Source organism: Pteronotus mesoamericanus, unplaced genomic scaffold (genome assembly GCF_021234165.1).
Source record: "Pteronotus mesoamericanus isolate MK-2021 breed Mesoamerican mustached bat unplaced genomic scaffold, CSHL_Meso_final contig_20, whole genome shotgun sequence".
In the NCBI taxonomy this organism is placed as follows: Eukaryota; Metazoa; Chordata; class Mammalia; order Chiroptera; family Mormoopidae; genus Pteronotus; species Pteronotus mesoamericanus.
Genome location: NW_026555085.1, coordinates 76,280,817 through 76,305,076, shown reverse-complemented (window position 1 = coordinate 76,305,076; position 24,260 = coordinate 76,280,817). Strand labels below are relative to the sequence as shown.

The window sequence follows — 24,260 nt, the reverse complement described above, 5'->3', positions numbered from 1 at the left end:
CTCTACCATTATCATGCAGATTATGCCTCTTACCTCCTTCAAGTCTTTACTCAAATGCTTCTCCCCAGCGAGGTCAGCTCTGACCACCCCGGCAACCTACCTGCTCACTTGCGCCCCCAGCACTCCCTTCCCCTTTACTTTGTTCTATTATTTCCATAGAATCGATTACATTCTAGATATTTAAATTTAAATATTTAATATTACATAGTAATATTATTATATATAAATATTTGAATATTATACATTTAACTTACTATGATTATTGTATTCTGTTTCATCCTTACTGACTATAAACTCAACAGCAAGTTTTATCCTTTTTGCTTGTTTTTAGTTCATGTAGAGTAGGAGATACCAAGTGTAATCAAGGACAACTCCAAGGTTCTTAGTCTGAAAACTGTAAAGTTGAAGCTGGGGTTTACTAACATGGGGGAAAAGCAGACTTTGGGCGGAGAAGACCAGGCATTCAGCTGTGAGTGTATTATACTGAGACATTGTATTAGTCTGTCTACGTTTTACTGCACTGTACACTACGTTTTTTTGCAGTAAACAATGTTAAAAATCTTAATGCCTTAGAACAAAAAGGTTTATTTCTTGCTCACATTTGTGTCCATCGCACGTTGGCTCTGGCTGTGAAGACTTCATCCCATGACCCAGCCTGAGGGAGCAGGGATGTTTCCAGTGTTAGAACAGAGCAAAGAGAGAGCACAGTACAGCCACATGATGGCCCCTTAAGGCTTCTTCTCAGAACTGGCACATGTCACTTCAATTCATATGTCACTGACCAAAGAAAGTCACATGGCCCTGGCTGGTGTGGCTCAGTGGATTAAACACTGGCCTGCAAACCAAAGAATTGAGGGTTCGATTCCCAGTACAGGACCCATGTCTGGGTTGCAGGCCTGGTCCCTGGTAGGACGTACACAAGATGTAACTGCACATTGATGTTTCTCTCCCTTCCTCCCCCTTTCTAAAGATAAATAAAATCTTAAAAAAAAATAATGTATATATTTTTTAAAAAACTAAAGTCACACGGTCAATCCTGACATCAGCAAAACGGGGTTAAATGTAATCCTAGGAATGGAAAAGGAAAAACTTATTTTGAACAATGATACAATGTGCTGCAGTGGCCTAATTGAACATGTAAGTGCCAATGTCGTTAGGTAGGTAGATATATGAAACTCAAGTTCAAAAGAGAATCTTTAGAATATAGTATTTACATTCATGAAATTAAAAGCAATCACCAACATAGTAAGTATAGATAGAAAAGAGGAAAGTTCCAAGGACTGAGCTTTGGGCTCCTCAGCATCTAGAAATTAGAAAAATGAGAAACCGTGAAACAACTGAAAAAAGTGGCCCGTGAGAACCAGGAGAAGAACCAGGAGAGAGTGGGGTGCTGGAGGCAAAACAAACATTGCTTCAGACAGAGCGGAGTGAGCAGCCCTGCCAAGGCTGCTGAGAGGATGAGACGAGAACCGGGAATTGCATGGAGGTCATGGATAAAGCTGGTAAATGGCAGTTTTACTGTTGGGATTGGGGAAGAAGCCTGGTTCTAGTGCGTTTAATACATACATTCCAGGCAGCAAGTAGAGCACACATTATTCACAGGAAAAAAGAATGTATACACACAAAGAATATCAGAGGCCGTAGCCATGCTGATAAAGATCAGGAGAGGCAGAAGCCCTGGAACATCTGAGCACAGGAGTAGAGTGACTGCTGCCAACTCTAAGTAAATATACATCATTCAAGTTCATTTACTCCGGTGTCTCCAGTCCTTGCAACCTGAGGAAGCTGCACTAACTCATTATCCTTTCCACACGAATTAACACCACCTTTGTCACGTTTTAAATTCCCTTTTCTGTACCTGTTCTCTAAACTCCTAGTGTGAGAGTGCCCCATGGCTTACTCCTTGCTCTTCTCTATCTATACTTACTCTCTTGATTTCCTCTAGTCTCAAAGCTCTAAATATCTACATGCCCATGACTCCCACATTTCTAACTCTATTCGTACCTTTCTCCAAATCAAACCCCAGTTGCACACTTGATGTTCCCACTCAGATGTCAAATAGATTAAGCTGCTGATCTCCCCACTACAAACCTCTCTTATTCACAGACTTCTGATCTTGGCTGACGGCAACCTCATCCATCCAGAACTAGATCCTATCACTTCTCTGCTCAAAACCTCCAGTTCCATCAGCAGAATGATTAAGAAATTGGCCTGAGGTCATCCCATTTAGTCACTGACAAAGTCATGGACAAAGCACCGAAACGCAAGCAGCATCATGGAATCTGTATTCTTAACTATGGTGCTATTGGCACATGCACGTGTTCACTAGGTCGCAAGAGGATGTGTCTAGAACAGTTCATGTTTGTTAAATATACATATGGATTTGTAAGAGAATGCTTGAAAGGGTGTATACCAAATATATTTGCACGGTGATCTTTGGATTGATAAATATGGCTTGATATTTTTATACTTTATCTGTATATTTTACATCTACAACAATGAAAATATATTGCATTTTCACAAGGAAAACATCCTATTTTTTTTAATTCAGGATTTCAGATGGATTTAATTTTTTTTAATCATTCTTTGTTTCATAAACAATCTCATTATATAAATTTTTGAGTTGTTCAACTCTGATGTCAGAAATTTACAGGGCATTTTCAGGTAGATTTCTTGGTATTCCTGGCAGAGATGAACCACAGAGCTGCTATGACCATATGTCTGATACAGTGTAGTGTTTCTATTTTAGTGGCTATAGTAAGCCACACAGAGGCTATAGTAAGCATGTGGGTGGGTTTATCTTAATCCCATAAATTATCCCAACATTGGACACCCCTTTTCCACATCCTAAATAGAATTTTTTTTAACATAAATACAAAAACCTTCCCTGGCTTATATTTAGTAAATAAAAATAAGATTTTGCTACTTTACCAGTGTCTGAAGAATATTAGATTTTTCAGAAGGTGAAAGAAAAACAAGCATGACTGCATTTCTCCTTCCTTAAGAAAAATAGTATAAAAGGAAATAAAGGATAAAGTGGCTGTTGCCTGCTACTAACTGTTGTGTATACATTGGCCTTCACGGTTGAAATGGGTGAGCTGTCTAGGCAAAAGAAGGGGAAGAAGGAGTGTTTGTCTGTGAGAGAGAAGAGAAATTCCCAGTTTGATTCTTAACTGACTTACTTAGAGCACTTTTTGAATAAATACTGGCAAGTGCCCCAGAGTCCCAACTTGCGGCTATTTGATCTTTGCTAAAGGACTTTAAGGGAAGTGCTGACCTGTTCTTAAATGGAAACTGTAAATCATTTGTAATGGAAAGAATGACAAAAGAAAAAGTCCTTTTTCCTTGTAATGACTTTCTCATTCGTGTTATTTCCCTGACCAATTATTTTATTTGTCTACAGAATATGATGCAGACACTTCTGCTTTTTTTTCATAATGCTTTCCTAAAGGCCCTATTTTCAAACAAATCATTGAAAGTAATTCTTCCTTTTTATCAAGAACAAGGTTACACTTGGACTTTGCATTTTTGATAAAGAATTCAGTAAAACAAAATCTGATATGACTAATACCATAATAATCCTAACTCATCTTTGTCCGGCTTTTATGATTTTTGAAGGTACTTATATGTACATAAATTTTATTCTCATGGCATCTCAGAGAGTAGATATTATTAACCCCATTTCAGAAGTGGGAAAAATGGGGCACAGGAAGATGAATGAGCCCACACGGGATCACTTAGTTGTGGGTGATAGAGGGGTCCATCTTGCACCCTTTTTAGGAGCACCAGAGGCACTGTTTCCCCGAAATCAACAGAGAGCAGTTCTGTGTAAAGCGGTACACCTCCATCATCTTGAAGTTAATGTCAATTTTCTTGTCAAATTCATAGCTGTATTTCTTCATAATCTCAAGGCCAATAAATCACATCTCACCATTAATTCTGGTTCTTATTAGTTATCCTTGGAGAAAAACATTTCTCTTTACCCATAGCCAAACTATCCTATGCTACTTTCCCCTGCCTCCAATTTTTTCCACCACTGACTTCTTTGAAACTCCTTCCACTGTAAAGGCACAATTTCCTGTAAGTACTCTAATCTGCAAACTCAACCTCTTCACAGAACCATGCCTTCACCTTCTTTTAACTGCTACCTGGCATTCCGCCAAGGATGGCGCTTCCGCCGAGCCTTGACAAATGAAAACGGCTTTTTATCCCCACCTTCCAATGTGTGAAGAGAGATTTGAAAACAGTGTGAATATTCTTCAAGCTTATAGCTGCCAGTTCCAGGTGATTCCATTGCTAACAGTTGGCAACTCCCCACCCTCTGCACCCTTCTGAGTCTCGCGCCCTAGCGTGAAGCATAATCACCATCATCCACCGCCTGCTAGGCTACTGTGTCCTATTCACAGAAAGCTTCATCGTCAACCTGCAAATGCTGCCAAGCTCCAGCTGTTAGCTCAGGCGACAGCATCGAAGTCCCTGAGTCACAACTTTTCAAGCACCTGCCCTTTGCCTCTATTCCTCTTCAACACAACTCATTCCTGTCACAAAATTCTAACATGTTTCCTCAGATTCTCTGAAAACCTGAACTTCAATTCCTCTTCACACCTCTGCAAGCACTCCTCCCAGCACCTTTCAATCTAGCCTAACATCTTAGTACTTTCTGCTCAGGATCTTTCTCTCTTCAATTCTTTCTTACCCTCTCATGGGCTAGGGAGTCAGACCCCCTCAACTTGAAGCCCATTTCTACCATTTAGTAGTGACTCCACCTTGAACAAGTCATTAACTTTTCCAGGCTTCCGTTTCCTCAATTGGGAAATAATAATGGTTGTACCTATCTCATTACTATCACAAGTTATTACGAAGCTGAATTGAGATAATACATGTCAAGTGCTTAGAACAGTACTTAGCACTAAGCGCTCAATAAATGTTTACTACTATTACAACTGAACTGCTTGATATTGCTTCTATTAAAAAAAAAATCACATAACCAAATTAGTAAGTGCCAACACATGCCCAAACCTATAAAGCAAAACAGAAACCAACAAATATCTTCCCTTTTCATCCCACTTCCTAGATACTGCCAATTTAAGGAAGACTTCTGAGAAAATACCTTTGTAGGGCCCCAGATTCTGTGATTATCATTATGTTATTTATTTGTCCTCCTCAGAGAAGTAGATAGGGTTAACAGACTGCACTAATACCTATTATTCTTAAGGCAGGAACAGCAAGGATTTCATGTGTCCTCTTTCTGGAAAACAAACTAGGAGAGACAGGCTGAAGACATGAATAGACATCTCACAAACAAGAAAATATGAATGACTAAGAAACATACTCAGACTTGCTCATCCTCATTAATTGTCATGGAATGTAAATTAAAACCACAATGAAATAAAATTGCACAATCTTGAAACTGGCAAAAACTAAGAAATCTATCAGATATTGGACAAAGGGTTCTGATGGGTATGTAAATGATACAATCACTTTGTGAAACATTGTAGGTTATCTTAGGAAGCCAAATATTCATATACCCCATGATCTGGTCATTCTATCCCTGTATGATGCTTTCACGTGGGCCTGTGGAGAATGGCCAGAGTAAGTACAAAATGAAAAGTATAAAAACTACAAGCAACACTATCTATCCACTGACAGGGGAACGGATAAATAGTGGTATGGTGGTATGTTTACATAGTAGAATATTAAACACACACAAAGGAAATATAGCTGCCTTAACAGCTACATGAAGGAATCTTAGAAGCAATGTCGAAGGGAGAAGAAAAAAACCATGTCCCTAAGAAGTAAATGTCTAAATGTCTATATTACAATGGCATTTTTACACATATTAACCAATTTAATTCTCATATCTCTTTGAGGAAGGTACTATTGCTCTTACTTTACAGATAAGTGAACTGAGACACAGAGAGTTTAAGTAATTTGCTAATGAGTAGAGGTGTCAGTATTGAGCTAACACTTGCTGCGTGCTTACACAGTACTGGGCATTTATGACTTTGCCCAGGTTATGTTTTATGAAAAATACTCTTTGTAAAATGTCCTTCTTGATTTTTTTTGACTAATATCTCTTCTTTTCAAAATTGATACAAGTTAGCACTGGAGAATCCACTTTATCATATGTCTTTCCACTCTTCTTTCAACCCCGCCACCTAATTGCAAACTCAGTGAATAGTTTGATCTTCATCTCAGTGTTTTTCTGAACCAGTTTCTAAGTTTCTCTTCTGGAAACAGAATTTGATTCACTATCACTGCTCTAAATCCATGAGACCCTGGAACTTCTCTTCAGTCCACATTTTCCAGAATGCCAATAAATAAGAGATCTGAAAATGAAGGAATTCTTTTCCCAGAGGCAGCCTCACGTTCCCCCCAGGCCCCAGAAATCACTTCCCCAGGGTTCTTTTACTTACACCCCTAAAACCCAGAGGGAAGAAGTAGAGCAGATAGAGGATCATTCCTTCCTGCAGCACAATCTTAAAAATGGTGTATGTAGACTTGTGACTGAGCATTGTATAGCAGGGAGGGAAGGGAAGGAAAGCCAAGGGGTCTAAAACTTGTGTTTTAGTTCCAGCTTGGCCACATTGGACAGATCCTTTAATCCTTTGGGGTTCATGTCCTTCGGTTATACACTCAGTTCAGTTAAACCTGATTAGCATTTATCCAATGCCTTCTAGGAGTCCTGCACGTAAGAGTGGATAAGAACTGGCTAGCCACAGAGGAGCTCCCATCATTAAAGAGCTTGCTTTGTGCAGTAGAGGTCTATGGATCCTGGTGCCTGAGGTGGTTAAGTAGAGTGTGAGTAACCAGATGGTGGAGATGTTAGAGAGGCTGAAAAGGTCAATGTTCTGTTGTAGTTAAGAGATCAGCTCTGGGGTCAGTTATAACTAAACATATCCTGGCTCTAACCCTCATGAGCTCTGTGACTTCAGCCAAGTTACCTAACCTCCTGAAAAATTAGTTTCCTCAACCCTAAAACAGAGATGACAATTATACTATCTTTGTTTTGAGGCTCAAGTAAGATAATGCTTATACCAAAAAAAAAAAAAAAAAGAAGAGGGTCATGATAAATAAGTGTTACCTGTACCACTCATTCTCTTCTTCAACACTATTATTATTGTTAATACTTGTATATCGATTGTTCCTCAGCAAGTCATTGTGGCAGAATTTGGAGATCTAGGCAGAAGATGTCCATCAAACTTGCTTAGCTGTAGCCTACTCAGTGGAAGAAGGTACTTAAGATGAACATTCAGTTCTTGTCACAAGACCTTTCCTGATGATGTTGACCTGTGTTAACAAGATTAGAGGCTGGAGCAAAGTGAAACTGATCTTGGAGGAGGTTATTTCTTAATGGGGTTGGGAGTGTAATTTAGCAAAAAAGTCAGCAGGAGAATGCATTTTAGATAATGGGGAGGATAGTGTTAATATATACTTTGGAAGGTATTTAAGTAAGGAGTGAAAATTATCCAGAATAAATTTGACTTGACCTAAAAAATTACAGTCCACAAGTTATAACAGAAATGATTAAGAACTATGAATACAAAGAAATTGTAATTATGAAACTCCTCATGTATGAAAAATGCATGCATTTTAAAAATATACATCAAGCAAATTGTGCACATGCACAAACATCATAAAAAGAAAGCTTACAAATCAGTAAAATCAGTAAATCAGTAAAATTATGCTCTTGCCAGGTACCTCAGGTGGTTAGAGTGCCATCCCAAAACATCAAGATTGCAGGTTTGATCCCTGGTCAGCGTACATATAAGAATCAACTACTGAATGCATAAATAAGTGGAACAAATTGGTGTTTCTCTCTCTCTCTCTCCAAAAATAAATAATAAAGAAAAAATCAGTAAAATTATGAATAACTCAGTAGTAAAACAGACAAATGACTTGGACATAGTCAGGAAAAAAAGATTTAATATAGCCAACACAGGTGGAAAGATGCTCAACACCATTTATGATTATAAAATGAAAATTAAAATAAGATACCATTTTGGCAGAAATGAAAGAGATTGATAAAACTAGTAATGAGAGTGTGCGAGGTAACTAACTGGCATATCATACACAGTTGGTATAAACTAGTATAACTTTTATGGAGGAATAATTAATAGTATCTTTTAAAATAAAAAGCACATACACTCTTTGACCTACTGCTAAAAAATATCTCAGAAATATACAGTCATAACAACACAAAGTTCTCTATACAAGGATGTTCTCTAAGAATTGTATGTAGTAGCCAAAAAAAGTCCTTTCATGAAGAACTGTTTCAGCAATGATGACCCATGCACTGAAGAACGAGGTAAGTCCACATATACCGATACAAAATGTTCACAGTGCATCGTTAAATTTAAAAGGCAAACTGAGGAACAGCATGTATAATATGTCTGTTAACATGAAGAAGATATATATATATATAAGTGCACAGAAATACTCTAGAAGTAAACACAAGGAACTTTTTGTGGTTGTTACCTCTGGGAATGCAGGAAAGGAAATGTTTGCCTTTTACTGAGTTCACTTCTGGACTGTTTGGAAACTACCATGAACAGTATTAGTTCCATAATTTAAAAAAGAAAACTTAAATAATGTCTAAATAAAAATGCCTACAGAGCACATAGAAGCCATTGCAATATGTCTGAAAATAGTTTTTAAAAACTAAGTTGCTGCCTTGGAAGATAAACTTTCCTTTGCAAGTTTCGCATCATTAGTTGATTCCTCCACTTGAAGAAGGCATTCCTCCATTATTTTATCTAATGCTAAGTAGTGCTTACTTCATGCCTGGGACTATTTTAAGTGCCTTAATCATCATACAAACATGAGGTTGTTGTTATTACAATATTAGTATCCTCACATTATAGATCAGGAAAACGAGGCCCATAGAGGTTCAATTACTTAACCAACAAGCTCACCAGCTGCAAAACTCTAGAGCTGAGATTCAAACTCAGGATGTCTGGCTGCAGAGAATTCATGCTTTAACTGCTATGCTTGCTGCCTTTTGAAGTCTTTAGAAGTTGAGTTCTGCCTGGGTGATCTGATTATATGACCTGCTGAAAGGGACACATGCCATATCCTCTCAACTCACTCTGAGACACCCCTGGTCAAGCCTATCTACTTTTCTGACCCTTTGGAGGATCTAAAACACAAAGAAATTGTAATTATGCAACTCCTCATGTATGAAAAAATGCATGCATTTTAAAAATATAGACCAAGCAAATTGTGCACATGCACACACATCATTCATAGCTAATTTTGCGAACATTCAAAGAAAGCTTACAATAGGCTTTCTTGACACTGCAAGGAACAAGCTTAGGACGTACTGGGTGTGGAGTAATAGTGGGGCCTTTTAACAACTCTTAAGGTCGACACCTTAATGCAGCATATCTTTGTATAAATTTTCTTACTGTTAATTGGAGTCTTCAAAGATGAAAGGGCTGTTTTAGTCAGCTCTCAGGTAAAATGTGGCTGATTCATTAGCCAGTGGAAATCGAGGTTAAGCCAAAAATTGCTGTGGGGATTGCAGGCTGAACTGACTGGCTGAGTTCCAATGTTTTTGAAGCGTGTCAGGGTAAGGATGATTTTTTAGCTGCAGAGACATGAGAAGACACGCCTTGTCATCCAAGTTTATTGAGTGTGAATGTGTTTCATGTTTAGCATTTTCCTCAAGGTTATGTTAAGCTAGGTCAGGGTTACTTCTTCTAACCCTAGAAGGGGAGTGGTTGATGGCACACTTGTTGATGGGTGACTAGGACACTGAAATTATCTAATGGTCTTTCTCTTACACCTTTTGATCACCCTTCATTCTAACAGGATAATGCTGAAACTTTCTCCGCGTGTAAGCAGGTTCTCAGGGTGTGCATGTAGCTCCCAGCTGGCAAGCTTAGTAAGGACAATTGGTCATTGAATAGAACTGCCTGAGGCATTCTTGGTGATTCCTTTATTCCTTGGTGGTTCGGAGAAAGGGTGCCCAATTCTATGTAAGGAATAATCCGTTTATCCGTCGTGTGGTCCCTCATGCATTGTGGATGGGGGATATGGCATCCTACAGGGCTGCCATGGGCAGTAGACTGTCCAGTATAAGAATAAAACACATGCCAATAGCCAAGGCGAGAAATCTTTGCCTTTGGTTAGTGATGAGGATCAATAATCCTATAGAGATCCAAGTTTTCAATTTGGAAAGACCTTCAGGGAACTCAGAGTTCTGGTGGCTTTGTTAGCTAACTCCCTAAACAGTGAGACACACACTATCATATTAGGTGGTATGAAGCTGTGTGAAGACCCATATAGTGGAGCCAAAACAAAGCATTGAGATCTAAAGGTTATTTTTGGTGATGGAGTAATATCTGGTGAGGAAGTACCAGTCTGAGTTCATTGCTGATGAAATATGATTTGGTTGAGCCATATCTTGACCTTGATCTAGGGTTGTGCTGTTCAATGCAGGAGCTACTGGCCACATGTGGCTAAATTTAAATTAATTGAAATGAAATTTAAAATGTCAGTTGCTCAATTACCCAGGTCCCATTTCAATAGTTCAAGACTAGTATGGTAGGTAGTCTTGCATTGTCCGAGAAGGACAACACAAATTCTGGAACATTTCCATTATGTAGAATGTTTTATTGGGTAGCATCGATCTAGATACAGGGTGTCCAAACTTTTGGCGTCTCTGGGTCACACTGGAAGAAGAAGAGTTGTCTTGGGCCACACACTAAATACATTGTGACACGTAATCACAAAAAAAAACAACTCATAATGTTTAAAGTAAATTTATGATTTTGTGTTGGGCCACATTCACAGCCATCCTTAGCTGCATGTGGCCTGTGGGCTGCAGGTTGGACACCTGATTCTAGAAGATAAACAACAGGTCACCAAAGATATTCTATTAGAAAACATCATTTTCATGGCTCGATTGACCACACTAGAGAGGACTGAGGCCCTATTTAGTTTTTATTGTCGGCCACTAGAGATTTGAAATAGAAGGGTCAGAAGTCAGATGTTGGTGTGAAGACATGGTCTGTTAAGAGATCACTATGGATAATGGTCATAGGCCAGGAAGAGGGAGCAGCGGCTGAATGCTTTGAGGATAGGACTTCCCCTAAATGAGGAGTCTGTGACCTGATTAAGGCAGAAGGAAGTGGTTAAAGGTACTTTTGATACTTGCACAAGGGGCGAGGATGACTCACTTTGTGTTTCTGAAATTTTCTTTGGCTTCTGATCTCCCTTTCTTTATCTGATTATATTGGTAAAAATTGGTCAGGCATCTTAAGAAGAACATGAATCTTAGCTTCCCTTTCTGGCTGAAGAGATTTTCAATGCCTTCCTCTAAAGGAAAGTAGTTGTTTTATTAGTCTTGTTTCACATACCTCTGCAACTTTAAAAGGAAGTAAGGCAAATAAAATCAAATGAGGGACAATATTACTTCTCACACTAGTTTGGGGTGTCCCTGGGGGCCTGTTACATGGGAACGTCTCTACCTCATTTTCAACAGAGTCTGGTGAGACATTTGATTGCTCCCTCCCACCCAAGTACTTTGGGGTTGACTCATGACCTGAGGGAGTGAGAAGCAATGAAGATTGCTCAGGGGTTCATCTTCAGGGGTAGGGGACAGGATGCCAAAGAAAACTGGTCAGAGGGTAAAGTGTCCATTGAAATTAGAAAGTAGGTCAAAAGAGAGATGTTAAGAGGAGAAGGTCGCTATTCCAAGAATGGCTAGGACTAAGAACAAGGAAACTAGCAGATTTTGAGCCAACCGTTGTCCCTAGTCACTACAACAGAAGCAGTTTTCATGAATGGATGAGAGAAGAGGAGGGTGGCTACAGGGAATGAAGAAGGCATTTCCAGGGTGGCAATAAAAATAAAAACATGAGCATCGGACCTTAGTTTTGGATATTTCACCATCTTCTCAAACAAGTAAAAATTCTAACATCCAATAAATGCCTGTTGAATGAATCCTCAGGAAAGAAAATCACACTGAATGCATAAATTCCTTTATTGAAAATATTGGGCTAGCACTGCATTACATATATTCGGTATCCATAAATGAAGGCCCGCACATTTCGAATTGGACAATACTGTTTTAAATAGAGAACACAGCATCTGGATATGCTCTCACAAGTACGTATAATATCATGGACTAAACTAGGTAAGAGTGAGTTATATGCAAAATGACTGTTTTGTTAATAGCATATGGTTGCAAATGGCGTAACCGGTAAACGTGATCATCATGAGACATTCCTGATACCTCACACCAACACATTATTTAATGAGCACATTAGGGTTAAACTGCCAGTATGTTGTTCATCAAGAATTTTCAATAGAAAAACTCAGGGGAAAGCACATCCAGGCTACAGACTTCAGACGTTACAGCATTCATTTAAACTTGCATGGAATGTAAGTGGAGTAAAATAACTGTTGATCTGACAAAAGGCCACTTGGCAATTTGTTTGTTCTCCTTTATGAAGAGTCTAAAATAAGAGAATAATCTCAAGAAAATATTCTGCCAGCTTAAGGCTTAAAGAAGTGTATTATTTTTCTAAATGCAATTACATAAATACTACTTTTGTTATTAATTTTTTTCTTTCCAAGGTCACTGGGGGTATAATTTATGACAGATCACTTCTCAGCTTTGGCTATTATTTGAAAATTTTTTCCATTAGCAGTCTTTGGCTTTCATAATATTCTGGCAATCAATAATATTGGTTAACTTTTTAGTAAGGTTTTATTATTATATTTAATAAAAGTGTTTTGTGATGTGAAAATGGATTGATGTTAAAAAATAGGTTTTACTTTTTGTTCCAATTCTGGTGTGAATGCATCTTTGCATTGTTTTTTCTCAAATAGAAGAGTCTAGAAACCAAGGCAATTGGGTTAATTGGATATTTTTCCTTCGATACAAAGCAGTCTCTTTAAAAACAGAGGCTTGTTTGTTAGTGTAAAAACTTGGGGGAAATTATGCAGAAACACTATGAAAATAAAGTTTTTGTTACTAATAAATGAGTTTATAAGAAACAAAACATTTTCATTTCAAAAGCAGGGTTTGTTCTAGTCTATGTTCATAAAGGTATCCAGTTCTATAAATATCAAGCTGTAACTATGAGAAATGGCTTTTTCTTCTTTACACAACTGTGTTCAGAATAAGTAACTAAAAATGTACCTTTTTAATGACTAAATGGAGAGCTGGCCTACAATAGTCAAATCAATGAACATTGGTGATGAGTTTTTAAAATTCACAATTAAGCATATATATGTGTGTGTATGTAAGCATATATACATACACACACACACACACACACACACACAATTTAAGATCTATCACCCTAAACAATCAGGGCAAAAAAAGCTCAATATAAAACTGTATAAATCAAATGGAATTGTTGCCAAACAGCACATTTCTTTATTTCAAGATTTGACACATTAAGAGAAAAAAAACTGGCAACACATTTCAGACAATATACTAGAAATAATAAATAAAAGTTTTAAAAAAATCATATACATATCCCTTTAAGTGCTATGCACTTTCAATTTTTCTAAATGAGACTAACCTTTTCCATGGCAAACAATAGTATGCTGTACATTTTGGTAATGAAAATTATGTTGATAAATACACAAGGCATGTATATATTTCCACAGTATCTTTTTTTTTTCACAGTTACCAAAAATAAAAATTGCATTCGACTCATACATCTATAAATACTCTGATTCCTCACTGCATGGATTTGAAGAAAGTGGGAGTACAAAGTCTTTCAACCATCTGGACTTTCAACCTCTCTGGTCAGTGTCTGCCCTCCACACGCGCCCCTCAGGCTCGCTCTGCAATGGGATCATGCTCTGCGATGACGGCAGAAAGCAAGCATCATGGCGGCATGAGGCAGTCTAGGCGGGCGCTTCGTCTTCCAGCCAGCTTTAGCGGGGCTGATCAAACCCAGTCTTTTTATTGTATGTTAAGGCAGCCTGAGTTTCACTCGAATGTCCATACCTCGAGGTCCTGAACTATGAAGTCTTCTTTTTTGGAAAGAATATCGTTATTGAAAGTGCTGCAGGAATTGCTTCGTCCATGGTATAAATCAGCATCTAGCCATAAACCGAATCGTCCCCTGAAGAGGTTAAAACAAAAAAAACAAAGGTGGAAACATTTCAAACTTATGTGGCCCACTTTCTGTCTTTCCTTACCGCAGTCATCTTCCCTTTATGCTACAGACAGACAAAACCCCTAAACTGCTTATAAAACAAAGGGGGCATTTCCTTTATTTCATTTAAATGACCTGTTTTTCCTAAAAGACAAGTGGTAATAGTCCCTCATTTAGACACATAAATAAATCATTTTATCTCTGACTCTTACTGCCATATATTAGGCCACTGTCCTAATTAATGTAAGTACATACATGGACTTGCTAAAATCACCTGACACCAAGGTTTTGGTTACCTGGGTCAAAACAGGCCCACTCAGGTCAGGTGGTAAATTAATAACAACAACAAAAGTCTTACCCTCCACCACCAAGTTCTAAAGAACTTATGTCTCCATTGATAAAGTATGAGTTCTCTCCACTCCACTTGAAGACCTTAGGGTAGAAGCACAAGACAGAATAGACATTTTAATCTGGAGAATTAGCAAAACCGGAACATTAGAAGAGCACCTCTGTAACGACCCACTGGCAGGATGTGATCTCCAAAAGGGTTATGAAGTCGGGAAGCTCTCTTGGGCCCATGGGACTCTGACCTGCGATCCCTCCCTGGATCCCAGAACATGCTGATGAGCAGCTCCCGGGGCCTACAGCGGGGCCCCAAGCAGGCGGGGTACTACCTTCATCAAGGGCTGACCGAAGCCTGAGTGAGGCCAGGTGCGGTCACAGGCCAGCTGCGGCTCCAGCAGCAGCTCCCCACCCCCACCCCCACCCCGGACACTGCGCCATGAGGAAATCAGATATTCCTCTCATCTAGGTACCTTGAAATTGGGGCTAAACGTGTAGAGAAAAGTTTCGCCTGTGCCATAATAGTGGTCACTGAACTTGAACGGATGGGTGGCATATGCTCCAAAAATCTGTGAAAAGAAAACAGAAGCGTTAGCTGCTTCCAAACCTAAACCTCCCACAGAAAGACTTTCTGAAATATTTTAACACAATCCTGAGATCGCATTATACCTCATTCAGCAAATATCATTACTAAATTGAAGCTCTTGAACGTCAGAGACCACCAACAAAGAGATATAGCAAATGTCTCCAGCTCTAACTGGAATCCAAGTGGCTCAGAGGACTTATTTGTCAAAGGCCAACAATTGTTTCATTTTTAAAAGACTTCCAAAGTCCACTAGGGGAGACATATTTCCTTTAGTGACTACAGATGACATATTGGGAACATTAAACAAGAGGCATCTTGCACACAGAAATGAGTGTTGAGAGAACAAAGCCATGCCTCTTATGTGTTTTGTAAGTGGAATTGCAGCTAGACATTTCCCCAGAGAAATAAATTTTTCTTTTTCAATTTGTAAAAATGAGTTCTCATACGCTTATTAAAATTGTATCCATAACATGACTGATTCAATATATCTTGTTCAAACTGGCTTTTAAGAAAAAAATAATTTCATGTACTATGGACTTTAAAGGTGATTTGGATGTATTGGAATCAATGATTCTTCTATTTTTCCTTGCTGAGAGTAAAAGCAGCAGCGTTTTCAGAATACATACATCTGCTGCCTCAACTTCCTGTATTTCTGCTCGGATCCCGATCAGTACTTGCCAGAGTGAGGGCTGGCAAGAGTGAGGACATGCAGTTTGAAAATGTCTATAGGTAATTCTGACATACTTTCTATTCTGAACTCCTTCTGAGAAGCGCTGCTTTAAATGGAGATTAGCTGAGTAAAGTTGCCACTTTTCAAACTGAATTATAATCATTATGGAACCTCTTCTTTAACAGTTAGACTCAATTTCTGGCTTCTTGAAATACTAAAAATTAGGTAGTGTAGAAGTCTAGAAACCCTTTCTAACCAATGTTCTTCAGACTTCCTGCTACAAACTTTTCCATAGAGCTGCTAAGAGTAAACAAGAACAAAAACATCAAAAATCCATTTCCTTTCTTCTGGTTCTCTTCCAGTAAAAGAATTAAAATACAATTGAGATACGCATCTATTTTTTAAAGCATGTGCTAAAATATAACGAGGGTAATGACCATACATGGAAGAAACTGGGTTCCCTTCTAATCAACGAATAGGAAAAGCCATACTTACTCCTTTACCCCCCCATCCCAAGAGTCTAAATAGTTATATTTTTCTTTGCTAAAATTTCCTTAGCAAATGTAGAAATCTGTTTAAGGACTGAGGATTGGATAATATTAGAGAATTACTGTTAATTTTGTTAGGTTTATAACATTGCGGTTATGTAAGAAAATGTCCATTTTATTTTTTCCTATGAACTTTTTAGAAAGCAATTGCATAAAATAGTATGTATACAATAATATTGTTGGGTTTATAACATATAAAAATTTAATATATTTGGCAATGAGAGAACAAAGGAATCTATGAGATTAAATGAAGACAACCAGAAGTGATAAAGGAAGATTAATATTAAAAAAACCAAAACCTACAAATGCATAATTGCGCTCTTTTCTTCTTTCAGCTTCTTTGGTAGATAAAAAATTATAGAAAGTAGTAATCATAACAACTTATTGTTGGGTTTTTAATCACTGTAATATATATAACACAATACCACAAAAAGTAGAATAACATCGTAGAGCAATATAGGATTAATATTTCTATACCTCACTGGAATTTAGTATAAATCAGACTGTTAATTGCATAATTGCTCTGTTGTTTTCCATAGTGCCTTGTGGTTACTCCAGCCTAACGTGATGAAATTCAGGCCGCTTTGCAGGGGCAGTTCCTTTGGTGAGTCTATGCTGACTCCAGGAAGGCTCTCCTTGGCTGCCTCTTTCCCTGTCTCTCTCTGGTAAACTAGATGGTCTACAGTTGAGCTCGTTGTCTTAATGGAGCTACCAGGCTTCTCATAATTGTTTTGGCATTGTTTCTGGAGGCCCTTTGGCTTGAACTTCCCCATACTCTCCCACATAAAGTCAGTCCCACTGAGGAGAGCTTCAGAGCTCCGCATCTTATGGTCTGTCTCTCCCCCTGGAGCTTGGAGCTAGGGGCGCTGCTCTGGAGCTGGGGGCTGGACAGCAGCTTCCTTCTCTCAAATAGTCTTGTTTTATGAGCAGGATGCTGGGCAGGGTAGAGGCTGGCCCTGGCTCACCTCACCTGGCACGGAACTCTGCCCTACAGGCTGGGACAAAGGCAGCAGAGACCCCTGTATTCTCAGCCTGCCATGTCCAATGTACAGCATCGGCCCTGTGAGTAAGCGCAGGGTGGAGGACAGTCCTTTCCCTCTAGGCCACCCCTGCGTGCAATTTAGCTTCCGAAGCAGTGATCTGGGGCAGGGATGAGAAGTGCCGGGGACCTTGCCTGGGAGCTGGGGCAGAGGGAGCCCCATCCTCTGGTCAGCACACGCCCAGAGTGAAGCTTCTGTCAGTCTGACCTGGGGGCTGAGTGGAGGGCACAGGCTGTGCTTCCAGTGCCACCGATCTCACTGTTACTACCAAGATTTGTTACATTTTCTTGAACAAATGTTTCTTCATTTGTATGCCCGTAGGACAGTTTCCAGAGACTTCAAGTGATTATTATTTTTGTAGTTCCCACCGGTATGGTTGTTGCACCGGGGATTGAACTGGCAGAGCTTCTTAATTACTGCCATTCTGTGGATGTAATATTTTTCTATTAAAATTTTATATAATTCATTTCCAGATAAAGTTATACTTTTTTTCCTACCATACTCTCAAACACAGCAAAAACACATTCTTGCCTTGGGGGTGGATGGGATGGGGTAAAAAAGTTAGAGTTTAGGTGTCTTTAAACAATGCAAGTGACGTGAAGGCACCAGGTTCGGTAAGATTCACCCCTGACAAACAGTGTAACCTTCAGTTACAGGCCTCCTTTACATATCTGTTAACAGGGTGCTGGGTGAAACTGTGCTTCATCAACACCCGCTCTATGCAGCCAACACATTCCCCAACAAGTTAACAATCTTATGGAGAGGATTTGTGTATGGGGTCTAAAGCCACATAGCCATATCTTGTCAAAAACATTGCACCCAACTCCTCAAACATTCCACTAAAACCCTAAATAATTCAACATTAAACCTCTATTATTATTATTTTTAATTTTTAACTTGACTCTACCCACTATTCAGTTGGATCACGATTAAATGCCATCAATCAGGAAATAATACTAGTAACAATGATAACAGCTAAAGTACTCCACAGAACTCTTAAGCTGCCATAAAGTCCCAGGAAAAGAGCAAGGTTGAGAAAGGTGCTTCGGTACCCCATTTCTCTGCTAATTTTTCCCAAGGCAACTTATGACAGCAAAGAACTATTTCCCCTAAAATGATCCCAATTACATGGCTTCACAGCAAGCTTCTCAATGAATAATAGTGCCCTACATGTAACAGGCACTCATTATACATTTTATGAATGAATGAATGAATGGTTGTCAAGTAAAACCTGCCTTCAGTACCAGAAAGAGAAGAATGGCATCCACAGCTTAAAAATGTGAAGGAATTTCTTCTTGATATATCATAGACAAAACAGAAATAAAGAAAGAACAGACTTGAAAGATGCCTTCCTTTTGTGAAGCAAGAGCCTGACTGGGTAGTATATAAAAGAATCCAGGGAAGATTCTACTTGCACGCCAAGCTGATTGAGGTGAGAAGTACTAGTGTCAGGTAGATGGGAGAAATATCTAGATTTCATCAGTGTCTGCAAGACTGACTGCAACAGAGGTAAAAGTGCAATGAGCCATAGTACAGAGCAGTCTCCCTGCTGTTTCATAACAACTGGGCCCTTCCATGGCCTTGACTGGCTCTCCACCTCAGCAACTGTGCAGGTAAGGTTTGTTGGCCCTGCTTCAGCTACCTGGAAAGGGTTCTGGTATGGCACTGGAATTTCTTTCTGCAATGAACTCTAAACCTAGACTTGACTTTTCTCCAACTTCTCCAGCTTTAGGTTGTGGAAAATCATTTCAGCTTTCTTTCTACTACGTGGTAAGTACATACAAAAAAAATTCCTAAAATGTGACTCTATTTGAAAATATGTTCCATTTCCTTTTTTAGAGATGCATTCTGAAGTGTGACAGTAACTGGGATTTACTTCAAAACACTTCAGCAAAGAAAAACCGGCAAAGAAAAGGCAGATGACGCTTATGTGGCAAAATCCTGCTAACTTGCGGAATCTCAGTGACAGGAGTTCATTGTACTTGTCTCTCTACTGTTGTGTACATTTGAAAAATCTCCATAAAATCTTCATTCAAAGAAATGTTTTCTAAGAGAGGAACAAGCCTCACCTGATTATCCATATCTTTGATGACCAATAGGACAGGGCTGTCTAGCGATGCTGACTTCCGATAGAGAGTTTTCAAGCTGGTCCCATGCTCCAATGTGCTGTACGCGAGTCTCCATGGGTACCCTTGTACCCTTGCTGGAAGGCGTCGGGCCAGCTGTGAATCCAAAGATGGACATGTAAATGCACAGTTCACCCACAGACCACTCATGAACGTGCAGCACAGAGTATGTGCCTATGGAACAAACTTGAAATTACATGAATTTACCTATTGTTCCCCTTTACTCTGGCAAATATTTGCTGCTATAAACCAAGAGAGGGAAGGGAAAATCATTCCTTGCTGGTGTTTACCTTAGCAGAACGTTGCCCAGAGCACGCTTTTACCCTCAAGGGCCTGACTGTGGGTTCCTTATGCCATTAGACATTGGGAGAAACAGCACCTAGCTTGCTAAAAAAGTATGAATTAGATGTATTTTCTGTTTTGCACTTCAACCTGGCTTTCACCACATAGTGCATGTTTCTTCAGTTGTTCTTTCTAAACCCTCAAAGGCTCAGAGCTGCTACTGGCGACTGTAGCTTCCCACAGAAGTGACAACAAGAACATACAGTGTTTTATGCTAGTAGTCAGATGTAGTCTGTCCACATTGCACCTGTATCTTTCACTACATTAATACTTAGCTTAAACTTGACTACTATAAATACCAACAATGCATCTTTTCAAAAATACTAACAAAGGAGGGTAGGAAGTACTGAAGTCTTCAGAATGCTGAACATCAGTTCTAGGATTAGATTAAACCCCATTTCTGCAACTTGGTCAAATCTCTTGGCTTTCCCAGGCCTTTGTCAACTCATTTGTAAATTGAAGGTATTGAACTTGATGATTCCCTAACGTCACTGAAATTCAGGTCTAAGCTGACTGATGGGGGAAGTGAAAGATTCCTGACTAAAGATCAAATGCAAGCACATTCTATATTTCATAAAACAGAAGTAACACATTTTTCAGAAAACATAAAGTATACAAGGAAAACTACAGAAAAAGGAAAATTCTTCCTACTGGTTGGTAGCTTTCATAAAGCAAATAAAGTGTATTTGCTATATGTTTTTTATTGAGCCTAGTAAATTAAAAACACTGGAAGAGGGCAGTAATCACTAGGATAAACTTGGATTCTAAGTGTACTAGGACTATGGTAGAACACTTTAAAAACTGTTTTGAAAACCAGAAATGGCTTTTTGCTCAGGCCTGGGAGTTGGACGTGCTGTCTGCCTGAGCCCTCACGCACCCGAGAGGGCAGCAGGGGGCGCTGCCATCCCTTTCGGAAGCGGAGAAAGGGACCCTGGCCTCCCTTTGGCTGCTGGCCATCTTCCTTTAAAACCTGGCTCACCCTTCACCGCCCGGAATGAAATGAGCACATGTGGTCAGGGTTGGGAAGTGCTTTGTAAGGCTGGAGGACCCTCGCCCCAAGTCCCCAGGGACCACCTGCTCGATGTGCATGTTCTCCAGGAGCGCGCTGTGGGGCTGCAGGGTCGGCAGGGCTGTCTCGTCATCGTCTTCATAGTAGCTGCACGTGCTCTTCCTGCGCTTTGCCTCCTCGACCGTGATGATCTGAAATGCAGAAAACAGATAAGCCAAAACCCGCCTCACGATCTATCTGCTTTTCCCGCAACAGGTGGAGTTTTAGCAGCAGGATGTAAATTGAACTGGGACTTTGGGAAATGGCTAATTTTTCAATTTCGGAACAAATGCAGAATTTAACACAGTATAGCTGAGGTACTTAATATGTACAGGTTACACTCACAAGTTTTCCTCTTTCCTTTTGCTGTTGACTGCTTAGTCCTTGAGCAAGAATTATGTATAACTCCACAAGCAACTTATGCCCTTGAAGTGCCCTTAATTATTCTCCTTTAGCATGCATATCAATTTAAATTGTTAAGGGACTATCAGAGATCATTCTATGAGCAAGTCATCTATAAATAGGGATATTGGATAGATAAGGTAGTTTTTTTTTTAAGACTCCTAATGTTTTCTCTTAAGATTGTGCACTTAGCAACCAGCCCTGATAGAAATGTCAGACGGTAACAGCTACCAGAGCAACAATCCAAAGAAATACAAATGTAGTCTACATTACAATTGGGTTACGATTCCTACAGTTCAGAAACTACCAGAGTAAACTTTCCTTCAAAACTGAGAAATATGATGCTATACGCAACATTATTTCATTATAACTAAGCTTATGAAGTACCAAAGTAAATTTCCCCTTAAAAATCTGTTTTTTGCCCTTCTTAAAGTGTAGATAAATCACTGAATTATTTTGAAATTGAAGGTACAAGCACATAGACACACACACACACACACAAAGTGACTAATTTGCTAAAATTCCTGGGTACCAATATTAATGACTTCTGCATTATAGAGAAAAACATTTAAGTTGTATCTGGTAAAAGTTGTCAGATAATGCACTACTCAATTTCCAAAATGCATGGTCATAGATCTAAAGTACCTGCCATCGCCTGTGCCAGATTCACAGGTAAGAAAAATAGCGTATACATTTTACCAGCTTCTCAAGGGGAAATTCTTAAAGAAAACACTGTCATAGAATCACACATCCAGCATTTTCAATGTATTAAATAAAGCACTTTTTTTTTTTCTTGGTGAACTCTACATTTAACAGAGGTTCAAAATGAGGCTGTGGAATGAAAAAAAATCAAATACAGATTTTTTTACTTCAAAGAGGGAGGCAAAGCACACCATACCCATCTTCAAAACAAATAAAACAACCTGCTCTGGTTGAAATGCCAGCACAATCCTTTCTAATGAAGAAAACATTTCAAAACACACTCAGGGGCCAATCTCTGCGGATTCACAGGCACCTAATTACTAATCGGGGGCTACAACATACCTTGACAAAAGGTTCTTGGTTAGGTCTGGCACAATAGAAAATCTGAATGTCCAAGGGCAGTCTTCGGACTCTCATCGTGATCCGTGATCCGGTGAGAGCTGCCTGCTTGCTTTCTAATGAGGAAGAGGTTTTCTTCTCTATCTGCCTCCACACACTGTTACTTAGAACCACGCTGAGCCACAACCGTTTCTGCAGTATCTAGTTTCCTGCATGGTTGAGTTTCTGTTTCCCTTAGGAGAAGGTTCAACATTTCTACAGGAACACACCCAAATTAGGATTTAGAGCAAACACAAACTTCCTGCCAGGCATAGCTGTGAGGCTGTAAAATGACACTTCACCTTTGAAATGGTGGTTTCCTAACAGTACAACAAATCCCATTGTTTTTTCTTTTTCTTCTTAACTGTCCTCGGCTAAGCTAGCTTTTCTAACCCTGACTTTCCAGCATTTTTTTCAGCACCTTCTCTAAAGCTAACCCTCCATTTTAAATTATACGTAATTTCCCTGACATCAGCTTGAATCTCATGGGAAGGATGAAAAGGAGACTTTACCCGAAGTTCATTATACTTAGAACAATGGCATTTCACTTCAATATCATGTCATGTTTGTTAAGTGGGCACAACTTAAAAGAATGCGAAAACATCTGGTTTATATGAGGCTGGGAAAAAAGTATATTTTGATTCAGTTTTTCAAAACAGCTGGCAAAGTTTAAAAAAAGGTAAACTTTTATACTTTTTAGGGTATTAATATTTTTTTAAAAATTATTAATTTTAGTGGGGTGATACTGGCTAATAAAATTATATAGGTTTCAAGCGTACAGTTCTATGATGCATCATCTGTATGTGGCATTTTGTGTTTACCACAACGTTAGGATATTAATCTTAAAGACTAAGAAGCATGATGAGTCGGGCTCTACTCCCCAGATCCAATGTCAGGGGGGTGGAAAGAAATGCAGAACACTGTGGATCAATTTTCAGTGCTCTTTCTGTGACTTTTCCAGATCCCAAACAGCCTTTTGGTCCTGCAGAGGGGACGGGAGTGCTCTGGCCCTGCTCATCCTGGGGGTCTGCCCTAAGGAAGACTCTGGCAGGTACCTGGGGCCAGTCGCGGTCAGCCAGAAGTCATTCTCAGCACAACAGCCTGGACACGACCTGGGGCAGAATCACTAGCATTTTGTGCCGGTGAGGTGGCATGTCTTTAAGCCCCTGCACTTCATGGTGGCTAACTTTTTTTATTGTTGACACGGTTACAGGTGTCCGCCTCTCCCTCCTTCCTTTGCCCAGCAGTGCCCCGCCCCTGGCTTTTACCACATTGTTGTCTGTGTCCATGGGCTATGCATATGTGCATATATGTTCTTGGTTAATTTCTTCCAGACCCCCACACATTGCCCCTGTGAGATATGTCAGTCTGTTCTATATGTCCATGTCTCTGGTTTTATTTTGTTTGTAAGCTTATTTTGTTCCTTAGATTCCACATGGGAGTAAGATCATATGGGATGTCTTTCTCTGACTGGCTTATTTTGCTTAGAAAGAGGTGGTACATTTACACAATGGAATACTATGCAGCTGTAAGAAAGAAGGAACTCTTACCCTTTGTGACAGCACAGATGGACCCGAGAAGTATTACGCTAAGTGAAATAAGAGAGCTAACAATTACTGCATGCTTTCTATATGACGGTGGTGGTGCCAGGTGCTTTGTCAGGCACAGGGATGCAAAGCGGTCTGTAGTCTGGGGGTGAGGAGACAGTAGAGAGACATTTATAAATACATGAATGCCATTCCATGTGAGACAAATGCTAATAGCAGCTCAAAGGAGGCTGGGGCCACTTAGAGAATTTTGAGATTGCTTACTCAGCTTCACAGGAAAGGGTGAGTATGGGAAATGTCCAGGTAAAGGGGACAGCAGTAACACACAGCTGTGTCCTAGGTTCAGTATGGCTTGAGAATAGAGAGCAAGGGAAGTAGAGAGGAGGCAGGGGAGGGACGGGAA

General features: G+C 39.5%; 1 protein-coding gene across 5 annotated transcripts in view; it reads right to left on the bottom strand.

Moving 5' to 3' along the window:
• Positions 1-11,968: 11,968 nt before the first annotated feature.
• NCOA7 (nuclear receptor coactivator 7) overlaps positions 11,969-24,260 on the bottom strand; it is a 135,165-nt gene continuing 122,873 nt past the window's right edge. For 4 of the 5 annotated variants that reach the window (XM_054569921.1, XM_054569924.1, XM_054569922.1 and 1 more), the window contains exons 12-16: positions 20,855-20,980; positions 19,382-19,534; positions 14,942-15,037; positions 14,485-14,558; positions 11,969-14,093 (exon numbers count right to left, since the gene is read on the bottom strand). In XM_054569921.1, the coding sequence (XP_054425896.1) occupies positions 13,958-14,093; positions 14,485-14,558; positions 14,942-15,037; positions 19,382-19,534; positions 20,855-20,980 (585 nt within the window). In that variant the 3' untranslated portion in view covers positions 11,969-13,957. Of the gene's footprint in view, positions 14,094-14,484; positions 14,559-14,941; positions 15,038-19,381; positions 19,535-20,854; positions 20,981-22,274; positions 22,377-24,260 lie in introns of all 5 variants that reach the window. The other variant, XM_054569926.1, reaches the window with a different exon arrangement.